The sequence below is a fragment of the Salmo salar genome, chromosome ssa27 (genome assembly GCF_905237065.1).
Source record: "Salmo salar chromosome ssa27, Ssal_v3.1, whole genome shotgun sequence".
NCBI classification, from domain to species: Eukaryota; Metazoa; Chordata; class Actinopteri; order Salmoniformes; family Salmonidae; genus Salmo; species Salmo salar.
The window spans coordinates 30297266-30315679 of record NC_059468.1 but is presented as its reverse complement, the minus strand read 5'-3'; the positions used below and the strand labels follow the sequence as shown (position 1 = coordinate 30315679).

Here is an 18414-nt window from a genome sequence, read left to right as displayed (position 1 = left end):
TCCTTGATTCCAAATACCTGAGAGGTCGCATCCACTATCTAGTGGACTGGGAAGGTTATGGGCCTGAAGACCGGTCCTGGGTCCCCGACCAGGACATCATCGACCCAGAGATGATTCAGGCATTCCACAGTGATCGCCCTGCTCCCAGACGTCTGGGTCGACCCCCGAACAGACCCACTGGACATCAGCCTCGACGCAGAACGTCGGGTCAGTCCACGACCTTGCCGAACCAGCCTGCCGGACCTCACCCCTGAGGTAGGCGGCCGCCTCTGCTCCCCCGCCCGCTCCACCCTCCGGTGCCGTTGGGTCGTCAGGAGTATTCATTACAGGCACATCTAGCCACTGGGATTTTTGCCCGTTCTTCAAGGCAAAACTGCTCCAGCTCCTTCAAGTTGGATGGGTTCCGCTGGTGTACAGCAATCTTTAAGTCATACCACAGATTCTCAATTGGATTGAGGTCTGTGCTGTGAATAGGCCATTCCAAGACTTTTAAATGTTTCCCCTTAAACCACTCAAGTGTTGCTTTAGCAGTATGCTTAGGGTCATTGTCTGCTGGAAGGTGAATGAACCTCCATCCCAGTCTCAAATCTCTGGAAGATTGAAACAGGCTTCCCTCAAGAATTTACCTGTATTTAGCACCATCCATCATTCCTTCAATTCTGACCAGTTTCCCAGTCCCTGCCTCTGAAAAACATCCCCACAGCATGATGCTGCCACCACCATGCTTCACTGTGGGGATGATGTTCTCGGGGTGATGAGAGGTGTTGGGTTAGTGCCAAACAGTGTTTTCCTTGAAGGCCAAAAAGCAACTTTTTTATTTTTTGTCTCATCTGACCAGAGGGCCTTCCTCCATATGTTTGGGGGGTCTCCCACATGCCTTTTGGTGAACACCAAATGTGCTTGCTTATATTTTTCTTTAAGAATTGGCTTTTTTATGGCCACTCTTCGTAAAGCCCAGCTCTGTGGAGTGTACAGCTTAAAGTGGTCCTATGACACTCCAATCTCAACTGTGGAGCTTTGCAGCTCCGTCAGCGATCCTTTCCTGCATCCATAATGGGTCTGCGGTCAAACGACCACCCCTCATCACTGTCAAACACTCCCTAAAACCCTTCAGCGAGCGGGCCTTTCTAATCGACCTGGCCCAGGTATCCTGGAAGGATATTGACCTCATTCCGTCAGAGGATGCCTGGTTATTTTTTTTTTAAAGTGCTTTCCTTGCCATCTTAAATAAGCATGCCCCATTCAAAAAATGTAGAACCAGGAACAGATATAGCCCTTGGTTCACTCCAGACCTGACTGCCCTTGACCAGCACAAAAACATCCTGTGGCGTACTGCATTAGCATCGAATAGCCCCCGCGATATGCAACTTTTCAGGGAAGTTAGGAACCAATATACACAGGCAGTTAGGAGAGCAAAGGCTAGCTTTAACAAACAGAAATTTGCATCCGGTAGCACAAACTCCAAAAGGTTCTGCAACACTGAAGTCCATTGATAATAAGAGCACCTCCTCCCAGCTACACACTGCACTGAGGCTAGGAAACACTGTCACCACCGATAAATCCACGATAATTGAGAATTTCAATAAGCATTTTCTACGGCTGGCCATGCTTTCCACCTGGCTACCCCTACCCCGGTCAACAGCCCTGCACCCACAGCAACTTGCCCAAGCATCCCAAATTTCTCCTTCACCCAAATCCTGATAGCTGATGTTCTGAAAGAGTTGCAAAATCTGGACCCCTACAAATAATCTGGGCTAGACAGCCCTCTCTTTCTAAAATTATCCGCCGCAATTGTTGCAACCCTTATTACTAGCCTGTTTAACCTCTCTTTCGTATCGTCTGAGATCCCCAAAGATTGGAAAGCTGCCGCGGTCATCCCCCTCTTCAAAGGGAGAGACACTCTAGACCCTCTAGACCCAAACTGCTACAGACCTATATCGATCCTACCCTGCCTGTCTAAGGTCTTCAAAAGCCAAGTTAACAAACAGATCACCGACCATTTCGAATCCCACCGTACATTCTCCGCTATGCAATCTGGTTTCCGAGCTGGTCATGGGAGCACCTCAGCCATGCTCAAGGTCCTAAACGATATCATAACTGCCATCGATAAAAGACAATACTGTGCAGCCGTATTCATCGACCTGGCCAAGGCTTTCCACTCTGTCAATCACCACATTCTTATCGGCAGACTCAACAGCATTGGTTTCTCAAATGACTGCCTCGCCTGGTTCACCAACTACTTCTCCGACAGAGTTCAGTGTGTCAAATCAGATCTCGGGCTGACTCTTTTCTCTGTATACATCAATGATGTTGCTCTTGCTGCTGGTGATTCTCTGATTCGCAGATGACACCATTCTGTATACTTCTTTGGACACTGTGTTAACTAACCTCCAGACGAGCTTCAATGCCATACAACTCTCCTTCCGTGACCTCCAACTGCTCTTAAATGCAAGCAAAACTAAATGCATGCTCTTCAACCGATCGCTGCCCGCACCTGCCCACCCGTCCAGCATCACTACTCTGGACAGTTCTGACTTAGAATATGTGAACAACTACAAATACCTAGGTGTCTGGTTAGACTGTAAACTCTCCTTCCAGACTCGCATTAAGCATCTCCAATCCAAAATTAAATCTAGAATCGGCTTCCTATTTCACAACAAAGCATCCTTCACTCATGCTGCCAAACATATCCTCGTAAAACTGACTATCCTACCGATCCTTGACTTCAGCGACGTCATTTACAGAATAGCCTCCAACACTCTCCTCAGCAAATTGGATGCAGTCTAGATGCAGTCTATCATAGTGCCATCCGTTTTGTCACCAAAGCCCATATACTACCCACCACTGCAACCTGTATGCTCTCGTTGGCTGGCCCTCGCTTCATATTCGTCGCCAAACCCACCGGCAAAAATCACTGAAGCTGGAGACTCATATCTCCCTCACTAACTTTAAGCATCAGCTATCAGAGCAGCTCATAGATCATTGCACCTGTACATAGCCCATCCAACTACGTCATCCCCATTTTGTTTTTTCTGCTCCTTTGCACCCCAGTATCTCTACTTGCACATTCATCTTATGCACATCTATCACTCCAGTGTTTAATTGCTAAATTGTAATTACTTCGCCACTACGGCCTATTTATTGCCTTACCTCCCTAATCTTACCTCATTTGCACACACTGTATATAGATTTTTTTTCTACTGTGTTATTGACTGTTCGTTTGTTTATTCCATGTGTAACTCTGTGTTTGTGTCGCACTGCTTTGCTTTATCTTGGCCAGGTCGCAGTTGAAAATAAGAACTTGCTCTCAACTGGCCTACCTGGTTAAATAAAAATTGAATCTTTGGTCTCTTTGTTGCCTCTCTGATTAATGCCCTCTTTGCCTGGTCTGTCAGTTTTGGTGGGCGGCCCTCTCTTGGCAGGTTTGTTGTGGTGCCATATTCTTTCAAAAATGTTTTAATAATGGATTTAATGGTGCTCTGTGGGATGTTCAAAGTTTAGGATATTTTTTGTATAACCCAACCCTGATCTGTACTTCTCCACAACTTCGTCCCTGATCTGTTTTGGAGAGCTCCTTGGTCTTCATGGTGCCGCTTGCTTGGTGGTGCCACTTGCTTAGTGGTGTTGCAGACTTTCGGGCCTTTCAGAACAGGTGCGCGTGTGTGTGTGTGTATACTGAGATCATGTGACACTGAGATTGCACACAGGTGAACTTTATTTAACTAATTATGTGACTTCTGAAGGTAATTGGTTGCACCAGATCTTATTTAGGGGCTTCATAGCAAAGGGGGTGAATACATATGCACACACCACTTTTCCGTTTTTTATTTTAAAGATTTTTTTTGAAACAAGTTATTTTTTTCACTTCACCAATCTGGACTATTTTGTGTATGTCCATTACATGAAATCCAAATAAAAATCGATTTAAATTACAGGTTGTAATGCAACAAAATAGGAAAAACGCCAAAGGGGATGAATACTTTTGCAAGGCACTATAAGTCTCAATGATGATGTGCAAATGCCACCTGTATCATTTGACAATGTTAAGATTCAACAAGTTGCGGTCTTTATATGGAATTATTATATGAAACGGGGCTGTACATAATAATAGAGGATTCAGCTGTGAGTTTATAAGTTATTACATTTTGGTGGGAGGGAACACTTTCTTCATTCAAAAACGTGGCTCGAGGCAGATTACGCGCTATATCACCTTATGTGAATTAATAACTGGCCCCAGTGGCGTGTGCAACAACAGAAGCCTTATATTACTGTAGTGTATGTGTATGGGGAGAAGCTCATGTAGCATTATGCTAACCAAGGTTACTAGGCTACAGCCGGCTTTAAGTCAATGACATGCTAATCAGCCGGCCACACGGGACGTGGGGAAAGGGAGGGACAGAGACCACTGGTTTCACTGACAGGTTGGTCTGATAACCGGCTTCCGCATAGTGCATCACAGGGAAAGGATGCATCCCATTACAACCTTGACTTCTGCAAGTAGCCCCGTCCTCCTACACTGTAATGCCCAATGTCATTGCCACTGGCTAATGTTAACCTCGAACATCCTCTTAGCAGGCTAACTAGTAGCTAGCTGGCTAGCCATCTATCAATAGATGGGGGAGGAAGTCAGTGTGTGAGAAAGTCGTCCCTGCGTTCGAAGGTGTCGTTATCTATTCCGACATTGTCTTGTTCACCTACTGACAAAAACTGTATTTTTTTCCTCGGAAAATGTGAGCTTACCTTTGCAGCCATAGCAAGATTATTGTCAACCAACCAAGCCCACTGACCAAGCAAACCCGGTAATTTCCTTTGCGTGACGACGTTCCCATGGAAATCACGCGCGGTTGTCTAACCGTGCGGTGAGGAGAGGAGATCAAGGCAGCTGAAGTGTTCACGTGGTATGGAGCCGTAGAGGTAGTCAGTGGCAGGCATCGTTATGTAACCATCCATATTACTAACCATCCGTATTACAGTCTATTCATATTACATGAATACGCTGTTACTACACAGGTATTAGAGTAAGGTGTTGGCAATCATTCCTTATTTCAAAGTTCTCTGTCTTTCTTATGAAGCTTATCATCATCATACGATCTCTGTATCCTCACAGTACACCTATACTAGGATATAACTGACATTGGCTCTATGCCTATACAACATATGACGATGTTAGTTAAACATGATCTGATACTATTCATTTTGGTAATAGGCTTATGTACCTTCCTGGCTGCCATTGAGTGAAGAATGTAAAAACATTGTTCCATCCATATCTATGTGCAATGCCTTCAGAAAGTATTCACACCCTTAACTTTTTCCACACTTTGTTGTGTTACAGCCTGAATTTAAAATTGATTAAATTGAGATTGTGTGTCACTGGCCTACAAACAATACCCAGTAATGTCAAAGTGAAATTGTGTTTAGAAAATATTACAAATAAATTAAAAATTAAAAGATTAAATGTCTTGAGTCAACCCCTTTGTTATGGATAGCCTAAATAAGTTCAGGAAGAAAAAAGGTGCTTAACAAGTCATAATAAATTGCATGGACTATGTGTGCAATAATAGTGTTCAACATGATTTTTGAAAGACTACCTCATCTGTACCCCACACAATTATCTGTAAGGTCCCTCAGTCGAGCAGTACATTTCAAACACAGATTCAACCACATAGACCAGGGATGTTTTCCAATGCCTCGCAAAGAAGGGCAACTATTGGTAGGTAGCTAAACAAATCAAAAAGCAGACTTTGAATATCTCTTTGAGCAAGGTGAAGCTATTAATTACACTTTGGATGATGTCTCAATACACCCAGTCACTACAAAGTTACAGGTGTCTTTTCTAACTAAGTTCCCAGAGAGGAAGGAAACTCTGCAGGGATTTCACCATGAGGCCAATAGTGGCTTTAAATCAGTAACAGAGTTTAATGGCTGTGATAGAAGAAAACTGTAGATGGATCAACAACATTGTAGTTACTCCACAATACTCACCTAAATGATAGAGTGAAAACAAGGAAGCCTGTAAGGAATACAAATATTCCAAAAACATGCATCCTGTTTACAATTAGGCACTAAAGTATGAATAATTTCTGAAGGCGCTGTTGTAATGGTCTTTTGTATTTCTCCAGTGAGTAGAGCAGTTCTTCAATTATTTTCAACATCAGACGTATAGCTTCTGAGAAAGAACCTCTCCTATAGATCTAAGGCAGAAAAGGGGCATTTATGGAAGAGAGCATACAAGGTTTCTCCTCCTCTTCCCCACAGTAAATGGTTTCGCTACTTTATTTCCAGCCATTCCATCCCTCCATCTATGCTTTGTGTCAGGAGGAGAGAAAGAGAGAGGGAAAGAGAGAATTACATGACTACAAAAGCAAAGGTTAACATTACTCACAGCATAAAAACAATTTAAAAGGGAGCAAAAGGGCCCTAATGGCACATGGACTTCAAAGAAAATGCATTTTGCGCTTAAAATAATTCATAGCTTTTTGCCAGTGGCTTTTCGGATTCCCGATCACCAGCATGAACCACTGTATTTTTCTCAGCAGGCTGTCTGCTCCTCTCAAAATGGCCTTCGCCAGGGCATAGCCCACATCCCTCCCAAATATTGATGGCACACAGTTTATCGTTTATTGGAAAAATGGCTGTGAGTAACATTTTATGAGCTAATGCAATCTCATAACCTGTATTAAATTTGGTTGTAGGACAATATTTGAGAAGATTTAAACATGAATGATTTGGTCCTTTGACACGGCATTAACTATCTCTGTCAGTCTTGTATTAAATGACTTATTTGTGACATTTACTGTAGGTAGTACACAGAGGTGTGTTATAGCTGGTTGCAGTTATGATTTGCAGCATTTGTGAGCTGTGAGACCTCGCTGTTTTGCATATAGGCCTACATCCACTATCTGTTCGTGTAAAAATAATTGATCTATAATCGAATTGTGAGGGATTTACATGAGAAATAGGCCTTTGAGAAACACAATGTTACTAAATCATTAAATTCCCTGGTCTGGTTTCTCTGTTTTATTTTTAGGAACAGAATTGCATGACAAAAACAAATCCAAAAGCCCAACTGGTCTTCGTCCAAGGTCCCATGAGTGATTGAATAATGGGGATAAACTCTGGAACCTCTGAAACCTCTTGGCCTGGGGGGGTCACCTCTCCCGGCCTCTCAGTCCCAGAGGAACCACGCATCCTGACGGAATGAGCGATGAGTGACGGACGACCATCTTCTAATTTTAACCATCTAAACACAGTGTTTCAAAAATAGACCCAGAGTTATAAACAAATTATTATACCACTTTGGGCCTCTCCACCGACTACACAGTCCCTATTAACGGTCAATAACTGTGGACCCTAGAGGTCAAAGGGGGTTAAAGACTTTCTATTAAAAGTAACAGAGGAAAGGAGATGTGTTTTTGAAAAGTTGTGTTTTGGGTTTGAAATGCTGACAGGTTAGTGGCGGCCTTTCAAATAGCGCTGTAAATGACCAGTTTGGGCTTACTTATTGCCGTCGTCTGTTAGTCACTCAAACTTATTTTTATTTATCTTTAAGTCTATTCACATTGTTCTGCTTGTTTAAGTCACTTGTTGAAGACTTTATTCTCCTTTTGTCTCTCCCTTGTTTTTTTTTCTCTAGTAGGATGTGCCTTTGGATTGCATTTTTAGGACGAAAGATATCATGGAAGATCAGAGGGGAGTGTGGTGGATGTGGTCATGTGGACTTTGTTGACCTGAAGGAAAGGGTCACCTTTTGGCAGCAGCTTGACAGTTTTCCATTAATGAAGTTATAGAACCATTTTTGGTACACTTGAACGGCCTCTGGATATAAATATAAATCATAACATTAACACAATCTCTACCAGTCAGAACTTACATAGCCTAACTCATATTAAAAAAATACCCCAATATTTTTTGTTAAAGGCCCAGTACAGTCAAAAATGTGATTTTCCCTGTGTTTTATATATACTTTCCCACTTTGAGGTTGGAATAATACTGTGAAATTATGAAAATTATAATGCCCCTTTAGTGTAAGAGCTGTTTGAAAAGACCGCCTGAAATTTCAGCCTGTTTTGGTGGGATGGAGTTTTGGTCTGCCCGGTGACATCACCAGGAGGTAAAGTAGTTAATAAACCAATAAGAAACAGAGAGTTCCAAACCTCTCTGCCAATAACAGCTAGTTTTCAGTTTCCCTCTCCCCAGTCAGACCACTCCCAGACAGTCCTAGTAAAATTATTTCTCTGCTAAGAAGCTATTTTTCTTCTTTTGGGCCATTTTAATTATAAACAATCACAGTGAGATACTTAATTGTCACCCAGAAATGATTTGATATTGAGATAAAAACAGCTGCATTGGACCTTTAAAGAGAATATTTAAGTCCAGATGAATTTGTCCAAGGCCTAGCCTACTTTCACAGAGAAAAAGGTTTTAAAACCCTCTGTAAGCCAAGGTCTCACCAGTTCCAGTTGTGTTAGCTATGTGACACGCAATGCAAACATCAAGTGTCTACAAACTGCTAATCCTTGCATTGTGCAACAACAACAAACCCTGCGAACCAACAGCATGCAAAAATAGGTTTTATATAACTTTGTTGTACCAAACCACAATGCAAACAAGCTGTCCAGATTGTGTGGATGGGAGGACTGAGATAAATAAATGTGTTTTGCATTAAAATAAGAATATGATTATAATAGCCATTTCAAGGCATTTTATGAAATTAGTTATATTATAATGGTTATAAAATGTAATTTACGGTATCTATAAATCTAAAACCACATTTAAGATGAGTAGAGGATCTACATTTTGGGGCGGCAGGTAGCCAAGTGGTTAGAGTGTTGGGCCAGTAACCAAAAGGTTACTGGATCGAATCCCCGAGCTGACAAGGTAAAAATCTGTTGTTCTGCCCCTGAACAAGGCAGTTAACCCACTGTTCCTAGGCCGCCATAGTAAATAAGAATTTGTTCTTAACTGACTTTCCTAGTTAAATAAAGGTAAAAAAAACATTTAATCTCAAAACATTCATTGATTTGTGTAATACTTTGGTCTCCCAAAGTATAAGGACACATCTTTCTGCCTAGTAACCAACAATGTATCTCTCCATCTGTCTCCATATCTATCCAATCAGGGGGATGTCAAACATAATGCAGGAATATCATCTGTAACATGCAGTGCTTTATGTGTAATAGACCATGACAAGCGCTTTCTTGTTTACGCTGAAATAATTCTGTGTTTGAATAACATCAACAACTTACTTAACCAATCAAACTCACTCTGGTTCCATTCAAAGACCAGACTGATAAATACTTCTGACGTTAGACATGGGATGGAAGATCGAATAGGAACGTTTACACTCACAGATGCCCGGCTCATAGAGATTTGTTGCTAAGACCTGACCCCAGAGCAGATTAAAGGAGCTTTTTAAAGACTATAAGAGGGAGATGATAAAGTTAATTGACCTACATCGCTGGGGATTTGATTCTTGCATTATGGATTCACTATACCTTTATTTATTTCGTTTTCTACTCATTCCATACTCCACTAACTACACACCCACACTCAGGCATACACACACACACTTGCAGACTCAGTCCTCCCCCTGCCCTCATCACCACCGTCCACCCACTCCTTCTTCTCCAAACCTCAATGAGACTGCTGGCTTCTGGATGAATCTGTTTAACATCTTTCAGTTCAGATAAAGAGCTACACTAAACATGTTCAGTGGCATCTGGGATGGGCTGGAATTGGTCCTCTGGAGGGTTGGGCGGATGCTCCCGCCTGGGCGGTTTGAGAAGGTCCAGGCGGGCAGTGGGGCTTGAGCCCCTCTCCAAAACAACAAGGCCCCACACTCAAGCCTGCAACCTGAGAGGACATTGGTCCCCCTCCTAGGCCTGGCTAAATGAACCCAGATGCTGCCTACAAACACAGGGTTGAGGCATTCTGGTTAGAGAGGGATGGAGGGAGCAAGAGAATTAGACAGGAGGAGAGGGGTCTGGGGGGGATTTCTCTTCCCTCAGTTTAAGTAGTTGTCTCTCAGATTTCTGGTCTTTCTCATAATTGCTGATCACAGGGGCTGCCAAGGAGCATTGTGGGGAATTATCAAAGGGGAGTTTGTCTTTGAACCAAACGAGTACACCAGCAAATCTTTAAGTATTTTCCATTTCCTGAGGAGTTGCCACCTGGCCATAAGAGTGAAATGTGTGCAGAATGTGTACGTGCGTGTGTGTGCGTGTCCATGCGAGTTTGCGGTCAGCACAGTGATTACATCTTGGATTTAAGTGGATTAAACCAGGGAAAGGAGATATTGATCTGCAATCACAATTGATTGAGGAGGATGTCAATGACCTAGGTTGATTAGGGACAGGGCTGGTCCAACTCGAGGTGTCATAACAGGCCCAGTTATTCAGGAAAGTTTAACACGCGTTCTGCCACCTTTCAGATCCGAGCTGCTATCCTTCAACCTAGATCCTAGCACTTCAATATAGCCTATTTGTCATTTAACGTTTAAAATGTATTACCTTTTATGTGTGGCATAAACACAACTAGTCACATTGTTTTAATCTGATTATACTACTTCAAAAGTCTCCTGTAGGCTACCTGCGCACGTTCATCCACTCCCCTCTAATATAATTACACCAGCCAAACTGCGCAATAGCCATTCGATTAATGGAGGCAGAACCCGTGTTAAGCTTTCCTGAATAACTGGACCTGCTGGGAGCATATGCTGTATAGGATGACTTGGGAGAATGATGATCGGCAACAGTATCAGAAGTAAAAATACAGCCAGACTGTCCAGTACTGTGACTTTCTATAACCTGTCGAGATTACACCCACAATTGATCCCAATTAAATTAATGGAATGAAACATTCAAATAACAGGGCTTTTGCGCCATCATTAAAATGACATTTTCACTGCAGTTTACAGGCTAGAGTAGAATTGTACAAATTTAAAAACAATAATGCAATTATGTATTGTATTGTGGTGTTGTTAGCTGGTCTATGTAGGATAATAGGAAAGCTTTTTGAGCTGCGTGTCTTCACTGTTCTTTCATTCGCCATGAGGCCAGGCCTCTCCGCTGCCTATCAGTTGTTGCTCTATCTTGTGGATTTATTTAGAAAATTGGTGCAGATTTGAATGCTTTTATTTGTAGTATGATTGCTAGTTAACCTATGCCAGATTTGGACAAACGATCCAACTACCACGATTGTCTATCCGGATAGAGGGCCGGATAGACAGTTGACTGGTAGACTGGTAGACTATATTGACCTGTGGATTTGTAAATGTGCAGAAAAGTTTAGAGCATAAGGGACTTACCAAAACCCCTTGATAGGGGAGGTGCATGCAAGCAGATGGAAATGTGGCTATATGGAACACATTATATAGTCAAACCTGCAATATGGCTCATTGAAAAATAGTCACCAATCTAGTATATACATACACAGAATCCCAAACACCAAACAAACAAAACAGTTTGACAACCTTACCCTATTTTGGACCAGCATTCTCACCCCAGTACATGTCAAACTGTCCCTTATGCAACACATATGAAACACTTTGTCACTAAAGTTACTATTTTATCTCAAATAAATCTTTGGGTTACTTCAACAAATGTGAGTTTCAGATAATTTAAGAAAGTAGGCATATATCTTTTGTTTATTTTAGCTTACCCCCAAAAAGGCAACCTGCAAGACACAGCTCGTCTACCACCAATAGTGGGGTGGTATGATTTTAGAAACAAACAGAACATTTTGAAAAAGAAGGGAATACCCATGCATACATCCCCTTCTAGCCTGGGTTTCAAAGCTCCTTTTTCCCAGCAGGCTTTGGGTTTGTTTCTCAGTAAAGACCCCTGGAGTAACCTGTGTCAGTCCTAATTGGTCTGCCTCGCCTGATGCCATCCAGACACCCCATCCTGAAACACACACCCGCTCTTTGTTTGCTTGAGTTTGAACTCCCCCCGTCCCCTTTCCCCCAATCCCAAGCAGGGGTTGCAGTGAGGGAATAAACAACAAATTTCCTATTTCATTTCGGTAAGCCCTCAGCTGCTTTAGCTCATACCTAAACTGCTTTGCCACACAGAAGACGAAGAGTTAAATTAAGTGCGCCTAAATGTGAAATGAAAAAGCTCAATTCAGGTTTTGTCCATCTGTCATCTTGAAAGACAGTAAGAGAAATGTCAAAAACTCAATATTGCGATTCAGAGCAGCAATAAATATATAGTAGGCCTCAAACGTTTGAAATTGCTCACTGAATGCATGTGGCAATATCCATCAATTTCTATTGAATGTAAGGACTTGCTAGGTGATTAAGATCTGTTTGAGACTTGAAAAGTGAGTCGGACTTCAACACTCAGGTCATGACAGCTAGCAAGTCCTGATGACATTTGTCTGATAGGTCTGATGTAGCATAGGCATGTGTGTGTGCGTGTGTGTGCATGCGTATGTGTGCATCAGTGGAGCCTCTTCAGTAGAGGAAGGGGAGGACAATCCTTTTTTTAGATAAAACTATACTAAATATATTCACGTCACCAACTAATTGATTGAAACACAGTTTTGCAATGAAAGTCTACAGTAGCCTCAACAGCACTCTGTAGGGTAACACCATGATGTAGCCGGCGGACAGCTAGCTTCCGTTCTCCTCTGGGTACATTGATTTCAATACAACACCTAAAAGGCTCATGGTTCTCACCCCCTTCAATAGACTTATACAGTAATTATGACAACTTCCGGAGGACATCCTCCAACCTATCAGAGCTCTTGCAGCATGAACTGACATGTTATCCACCCAATATTGAAAGCATAAGCTATAGCTAGCTAGCACTGCGGAGCATAAAATGTAGTGAGTAGTTGACTCAAAGAGAGAAAGACAATAGTTGAACAGTTTTGAACAAGTTCATTTCTTTAAAAGTGAAGGAGAAGAAAGACGGAGAAAGAGAGCTAGCTATATTTCTTTGTATTTATTTTTTCACTTTCACTTACTTAGCTGGCGAATGCAGCTAGCTAGTTCAGCCTACTCAGTCACCCGGCTCAAACAGAGAGGGATGCTATTGTAATGAAACAGCAAGGAGCAGGTTTCGAACCCTCGACCTTCAAGCCCGAAGTCCGGCGCGCTATCGACTGTGCCGCAAAAGCATGCTCGAGCGGCAGAGTCGATTTCCGCGCTTATAAACCCAGGGTCGTTACACTATGTTAGCTAGCTGGCTATGGCTATCCAACACTGGAACACTTCCAAGTCAAGGTAAGCTATTGGTTTTATTAATTTATTGCCACTAGGGCCCGCCGGTGTAAGTACTAAACTCTTTGCTGACTGTACACTGTACTGCATGATTTTAGCGGGTTTACTAAAGCATTAGTTCTAGTAGCTATGTTGACTATGACGTTAATATGGTGACACCGACGTAGGCTGTGTGGAGTGGTTAGCGGTCATGATATGAAGGTTGGGCTTGGAAAGTTTTTTTTGCCTCGTCACAGACAGCTGATGTGTTGTGCACTGAAGTCCACAAGCGAAGGGAAAAGTCGAGAGGAGGAGAGCGTGTAGATACGAGAAGCAATTATTAAACGATTAAAGGGATCATACTGTTTGTATGTGGCTTCTATGAAAGTGAACTGATCAGGGGTGTATTCATTCCTACAATTCTGTTGATAAATTCTTAAATGGACCTGAATTTGTCCAATAGATTTGTACAATCTCGTTTGCAACTGTTGGACTAATGATTACATCCTAGATCAGGTAGATGCAGGCAAGAGTGGGCAAGGCGGGGTTGAATGTGTCAATGTCTTTCACTTTCATTACAAGAATTTATCTCGACCTGTGAACCTACAGTTTAAGTCAGAAGTTTACATACACTTAGGTTGGAGTCATTAAAACTCGTTTTTCAACCACTCCACAAATTTCTTGTTAACAAACTACAGTTTTGGCAAGTCGGTTAGGACATCTACTTTGTGCATGACACAAGTAATTTTTCCAACAATTGTTTACAGACAGATTATTTCACCTATAATTCACTGTATCACAATTCCAGTGGGTCAGAAGTTTACATACACTAAGTTGACTGTGCCTTTAAACAGCTTGGAAAATTCCAGAAAATGATATCATGGCTTTAGAAGCTTCTGATAGGCTAATTGACATCGCTTGAGTCAATTAGAGGTGTACCTGTGGATGTATTTCAAGGCCTACCTTCAAACTCAGTGCCTCTTTGCTTGACATCATGGGAAAATCAAAAGAAATCAGCCAAGACCTCAGAAACAAATTGTAGACCTCCACAAGTCTGGTTCATCCTTGGGAGCACTTTCCAAATGCCTGAAAGTACCACGTTCATCTGTACAAACAATAGTACATAAGTATAAACACCATGGGACCACGCAGCCGTCATACCGCTCAGGAAGGAGACGCGTTCTGTCTACTAGAGATGAACGTACTTTTGTGCGAGAAGTGTAAATCAATCCCAGAACAACAGCAAAGGACCTTGTGAAGATGCTGGAGGAAACAGGTACAAAAGTATCTATATCCACAGTAAAACGAGTCCTATATCGACATAACCTGAAAGGCCGCTCAGCAAGAAAGAAGCCACTGCTCCAAAACAGCCATAAAAAAGCCAGACTACGGTTTGCAACTGCACATGGGGACAAAGATCGTACTTTTTGGAGAAATGTCCTCTGGTCTGATGAAACAAAAATAGAACTGTTTGGCCATAATAACCATCGTTATGTTTGGAGGAAAAAGGGGGTGGCTTGCAAGCCGAAGAACACCATCCCAACTGTGAAGCACGGGGGTGGCAGCATCATGTTATGGGGGTGCTTGCTGCAGGAGGGACTGGTGCACTTCAGAAAATAGATGGCATCATGAGACAGGAAAACTATCTGGATATATTGAAGCAACATCTCAAGACATCAGTCAGGAAGTTAAAGCTTGGTCGCAAATGGGTCTTCCAAATGGACAATGACCCCAAGCATACTTCCAAAGTTGTGGAAAAATGGCTTAAGGACAACAAAGTCAAGGTATTGGAAGTGGCCATCACAAAGCCCTGACCTCAATCCCATAGAAAATGTGTGGGCAGAACTGAAAAAGCATATGCAAGCAAGGAGGCCTACAAACCTGACTCAGTTACACCAGCTCTGTCAGGAGGAATGGGCCAAAATTCACCCAACTTATTGTGGGAAGCTTGTGGAAGGCTACCCGAAACGTTTGACCCAAGTTAAACAATTTAAAGGCAATGCTACTAAATACTAATTGACTGTATGTAAACTTCTGACCCACTGGGAATGTGATGAAAGAAATAAAAGCTGAAATTAATAATTCTCTCTACTATTATTCTGACATTTAACATTCTTAAAATAAAGTGGTGATCCTAACTGACCTAAAACATGGAATTTTTACTAGGATTAAATGTCAGGAATTGTGAAAACTGAGTTTAAATGTATTTGGCTAAGGTGTATGTAAACTTCCGACTTCAACTGTATGTTGTAAACTTTCATTCATAGGCTAGGTTGTAGCAACCTCATGATGGGTACAGGGTACATTTGAGTATCATGTAGTAGCCTAAACCTCTCCATGTTACATTGAGCTGGGTGAATGGAATATGAATGACAGTCATCCAATATGCTGTAATAGAAATAAGGCCATGCTCATAAAAAATGTATCGTCCTCCCTCATCTTAAATGGTACTGACTGCCACTGGTGTGCATGCTTGCATTTGTTTATGGCTGTCTGTCTTTATGCCAGATAGTTTTTGTGACTGTGTGCGTCAGTATTTGTGTGTCTGTGTGTGAGAGACCGCATGCCTACATATTCAGCTGGATGTGTGTCCTGCCTCAGGCTCAGGCAGAGATTTGAAGCGTTGTTGTTGTCTTGCAAGCAGACAGCCATTCACACATGATTAATAGTATCCTTGGAGGACGCAGTACAATTGACTGTGGCTGTGCCAGGCCTCCCAAGCTCTCCAACCCACTGCTGCTCGCTGGCTGTTCATAATTTGCCTGAGTTTGCCTGTTTTTCTCCCATTTGATGTGTTTGTCAGTCAGTGGGATGATCCTCCTCAGTACATATGTGATAGCTTTTAGAATGACCACAGGGAAGTGGTCAAACATGTAATCGTATTTCAATAGCATAAATATGTTCTGTATGATTCCTATAGGATATCATACTTTTGTGATTTGGTATAAATTGTATGATAACCAAGTCTGCTTAGTGGCATTACTTGTTTGTTGATATTGTAATCAGGCCTATATGTCAACATATATCTATGAATAAATTGGTTATTCAAATGGGAGTGGACTACTGCACATTATAAATTGGCTTGTACGAGCCCTGAATGCTGATTGGCTGACAGACGTGGTATATCACATTACTACCACAATTGGTATGGGCTAAAACAAATGCATACCCTGCATCTTATAGGTCACCGATGCTCTAGTTCCCATTTCCAGTGTGTAGGAGCGCATGAGTGACTCAGATGATTGATTAATTACAATGATCAGAGCACTGATAATAAGTCACGAGCGATGATGATAACACAAGTGCCTAATTAGCCTGCAAAAGCCTCTCTCTAAATTGTTCTGTTAATTTTTCTTCCTTCACTGTCCAATGCTATTAGGCTCAGTAGAATGGATGGCTTGATATGGGAGCTATAAGTGTTTACAAAGATGGTCAGTGGGGGGGGGTTGGAGTAAAAATACAAAACAAAACCTAATTGTGGGGTATTGGTGTCTGTAAGGATAGTGGATGGAGTCACAGTGGGGAGCTTGTCGAGGACGTTACTGTAAACTCAAAATCTTCGGAAAGCACTTTACAGCTTATTGCACATTGAGGTTTATTTCTTTACACAGGATCAAATGTAAATAAGGCTGAACTGGTAAACTCTTATCCAGTGTTCCATAAGAATGATCTTAATGCTATCATTAAAGGAATATGATAGGCCTACATGCTGAGGGTATTGTAGCGAGATCCTCTAAAGTGATTGGCTTTATCTATTTCAACCGCTTCTACATTTTGTCCTGATACTACTGCTGTCATTGACACATAGGTTGAGTCATGATTACACAAATCAGCCAACACGACTGTAGTGAGCCATCAGTAACAGGTTGAGTCATGATTACACAAATCAGTCAATACGTCTGTAGTGAGCCATCAGTAACAGGTTGAGTCATGATTACACAAATCAGTCAATACGTCTGTAGTGAGCCATCAGTAACAGGTTGAGTCATGATTACACAAATCAGTCAATACGTCTGTAGTGAGCCATCAGTAACAGGTTGAGTCATGATTACACAAATCAGTCAATACGTCTGTAGTGAGCCATCAGTAACAGGTTGAGTTATGATTACACAAATCAGCCAACACGACTGTAGTGAGCCATCAGTAACAGGTTGAGTCATGATTACACAAATCAGTCAATACGTCTGTAGTGAGCCATCAGTAACAGGTTGAGTTATGATTACACAAATCAGCCAACACGACTGTAGTGAGCCATCAGTAACAGGTTGAGTTATGATTACACAAATCAGCCAACACGACTGTAGTGAGCCATCAGTAACAGGTTGAGTCATGATTACACAAATCAGTCAATACGTCTGTAGTGAGCCATCAGTAACAGGTTGAGTCATGATTACACAAATCAGTCAATACGTCTGTAGTGAGCCATCAGTAACAGGTTGAGTCATGATTACACAAATCAGCCAACACGACTGTAGTGATTCGTTAGTAACAGGTTGAGTCATGATTACACAAATCAGTCAACGCGACTGTAGTGATTCGTTAGTAACAGGTTGAGTCATGATTACACGAATCAGTCAATACAACTGTAGTGATTCGTTAGTAACAGGTTGAGTCATGATTACACAAATCAGTCAACGCGACTGTAGTGATTCGTTAGTAACAGGTTGAGTCATGATTACACGAATCAGTCAATACAACTGTAGTGATCCATCAGTAACAGGTTGAGTCATGATTACACGAATCAGCCAATACGACTGTAGTGATTCGTTAGTAACAGGTTGAGTCATGATTACACGAATCAGTCAATACAACTGTAGTGATTCGTTAGTAACAGGTTGAGTCATGATTACACGAATCAGTCAATACAACTGTAGTGATTCGTTAGTAACAGGTTGAGTCATGATTACACAAATCAGTCAACGCGACTGTAGTGATTCGTTAGTAACAGGTTGAGTCATGATTACACGAATCAGTCAATACAACTGTAGTGATCCGTTAGTAACAGGTTGAGTCATGATTACACGAATCAGTCAATACAACTGTAGTGATTCGTTAGTAACAGGTTGAGTCATGATTACACGAATCAGTCAACACAACTGTAGTGATTCGTTAGTAACAGGTTGAGTCATGATTACACGAATCAGTCAATACAACTGTAGTGATTCGTTAGTAACAGGTTGAGTCATGATTACACAAATCAGTCAATACAA

General features: G+C 41.9%; 1 protein-coding gene across 1 annotated transcript in view; it reads right to left on the bottom strand.

Moving 5' to 3' along the window:
- The window catches only part of slc25a13 (solute carrier family 25 member 13), a 90901-nt gene extending 86035 nt beyond the window's left edge, over window positions 1-4866 (bottom strand). Inside the window, exon 1 of the mRNA XM_014178472.2 lies at window positions 4741-4866. Within this exon, the coding sequence (XP_014033947.1) occupies window positions 4741-4752 (12 nt within the window). The 5' untranslated portion in view covers window positions 4753-4866. The remainder of the gene's footprint in view (window positions 1-4740) is intronic.
- Between the last annotated feature and the right edge of the window lie 13548 nt (window positions 4867-18414).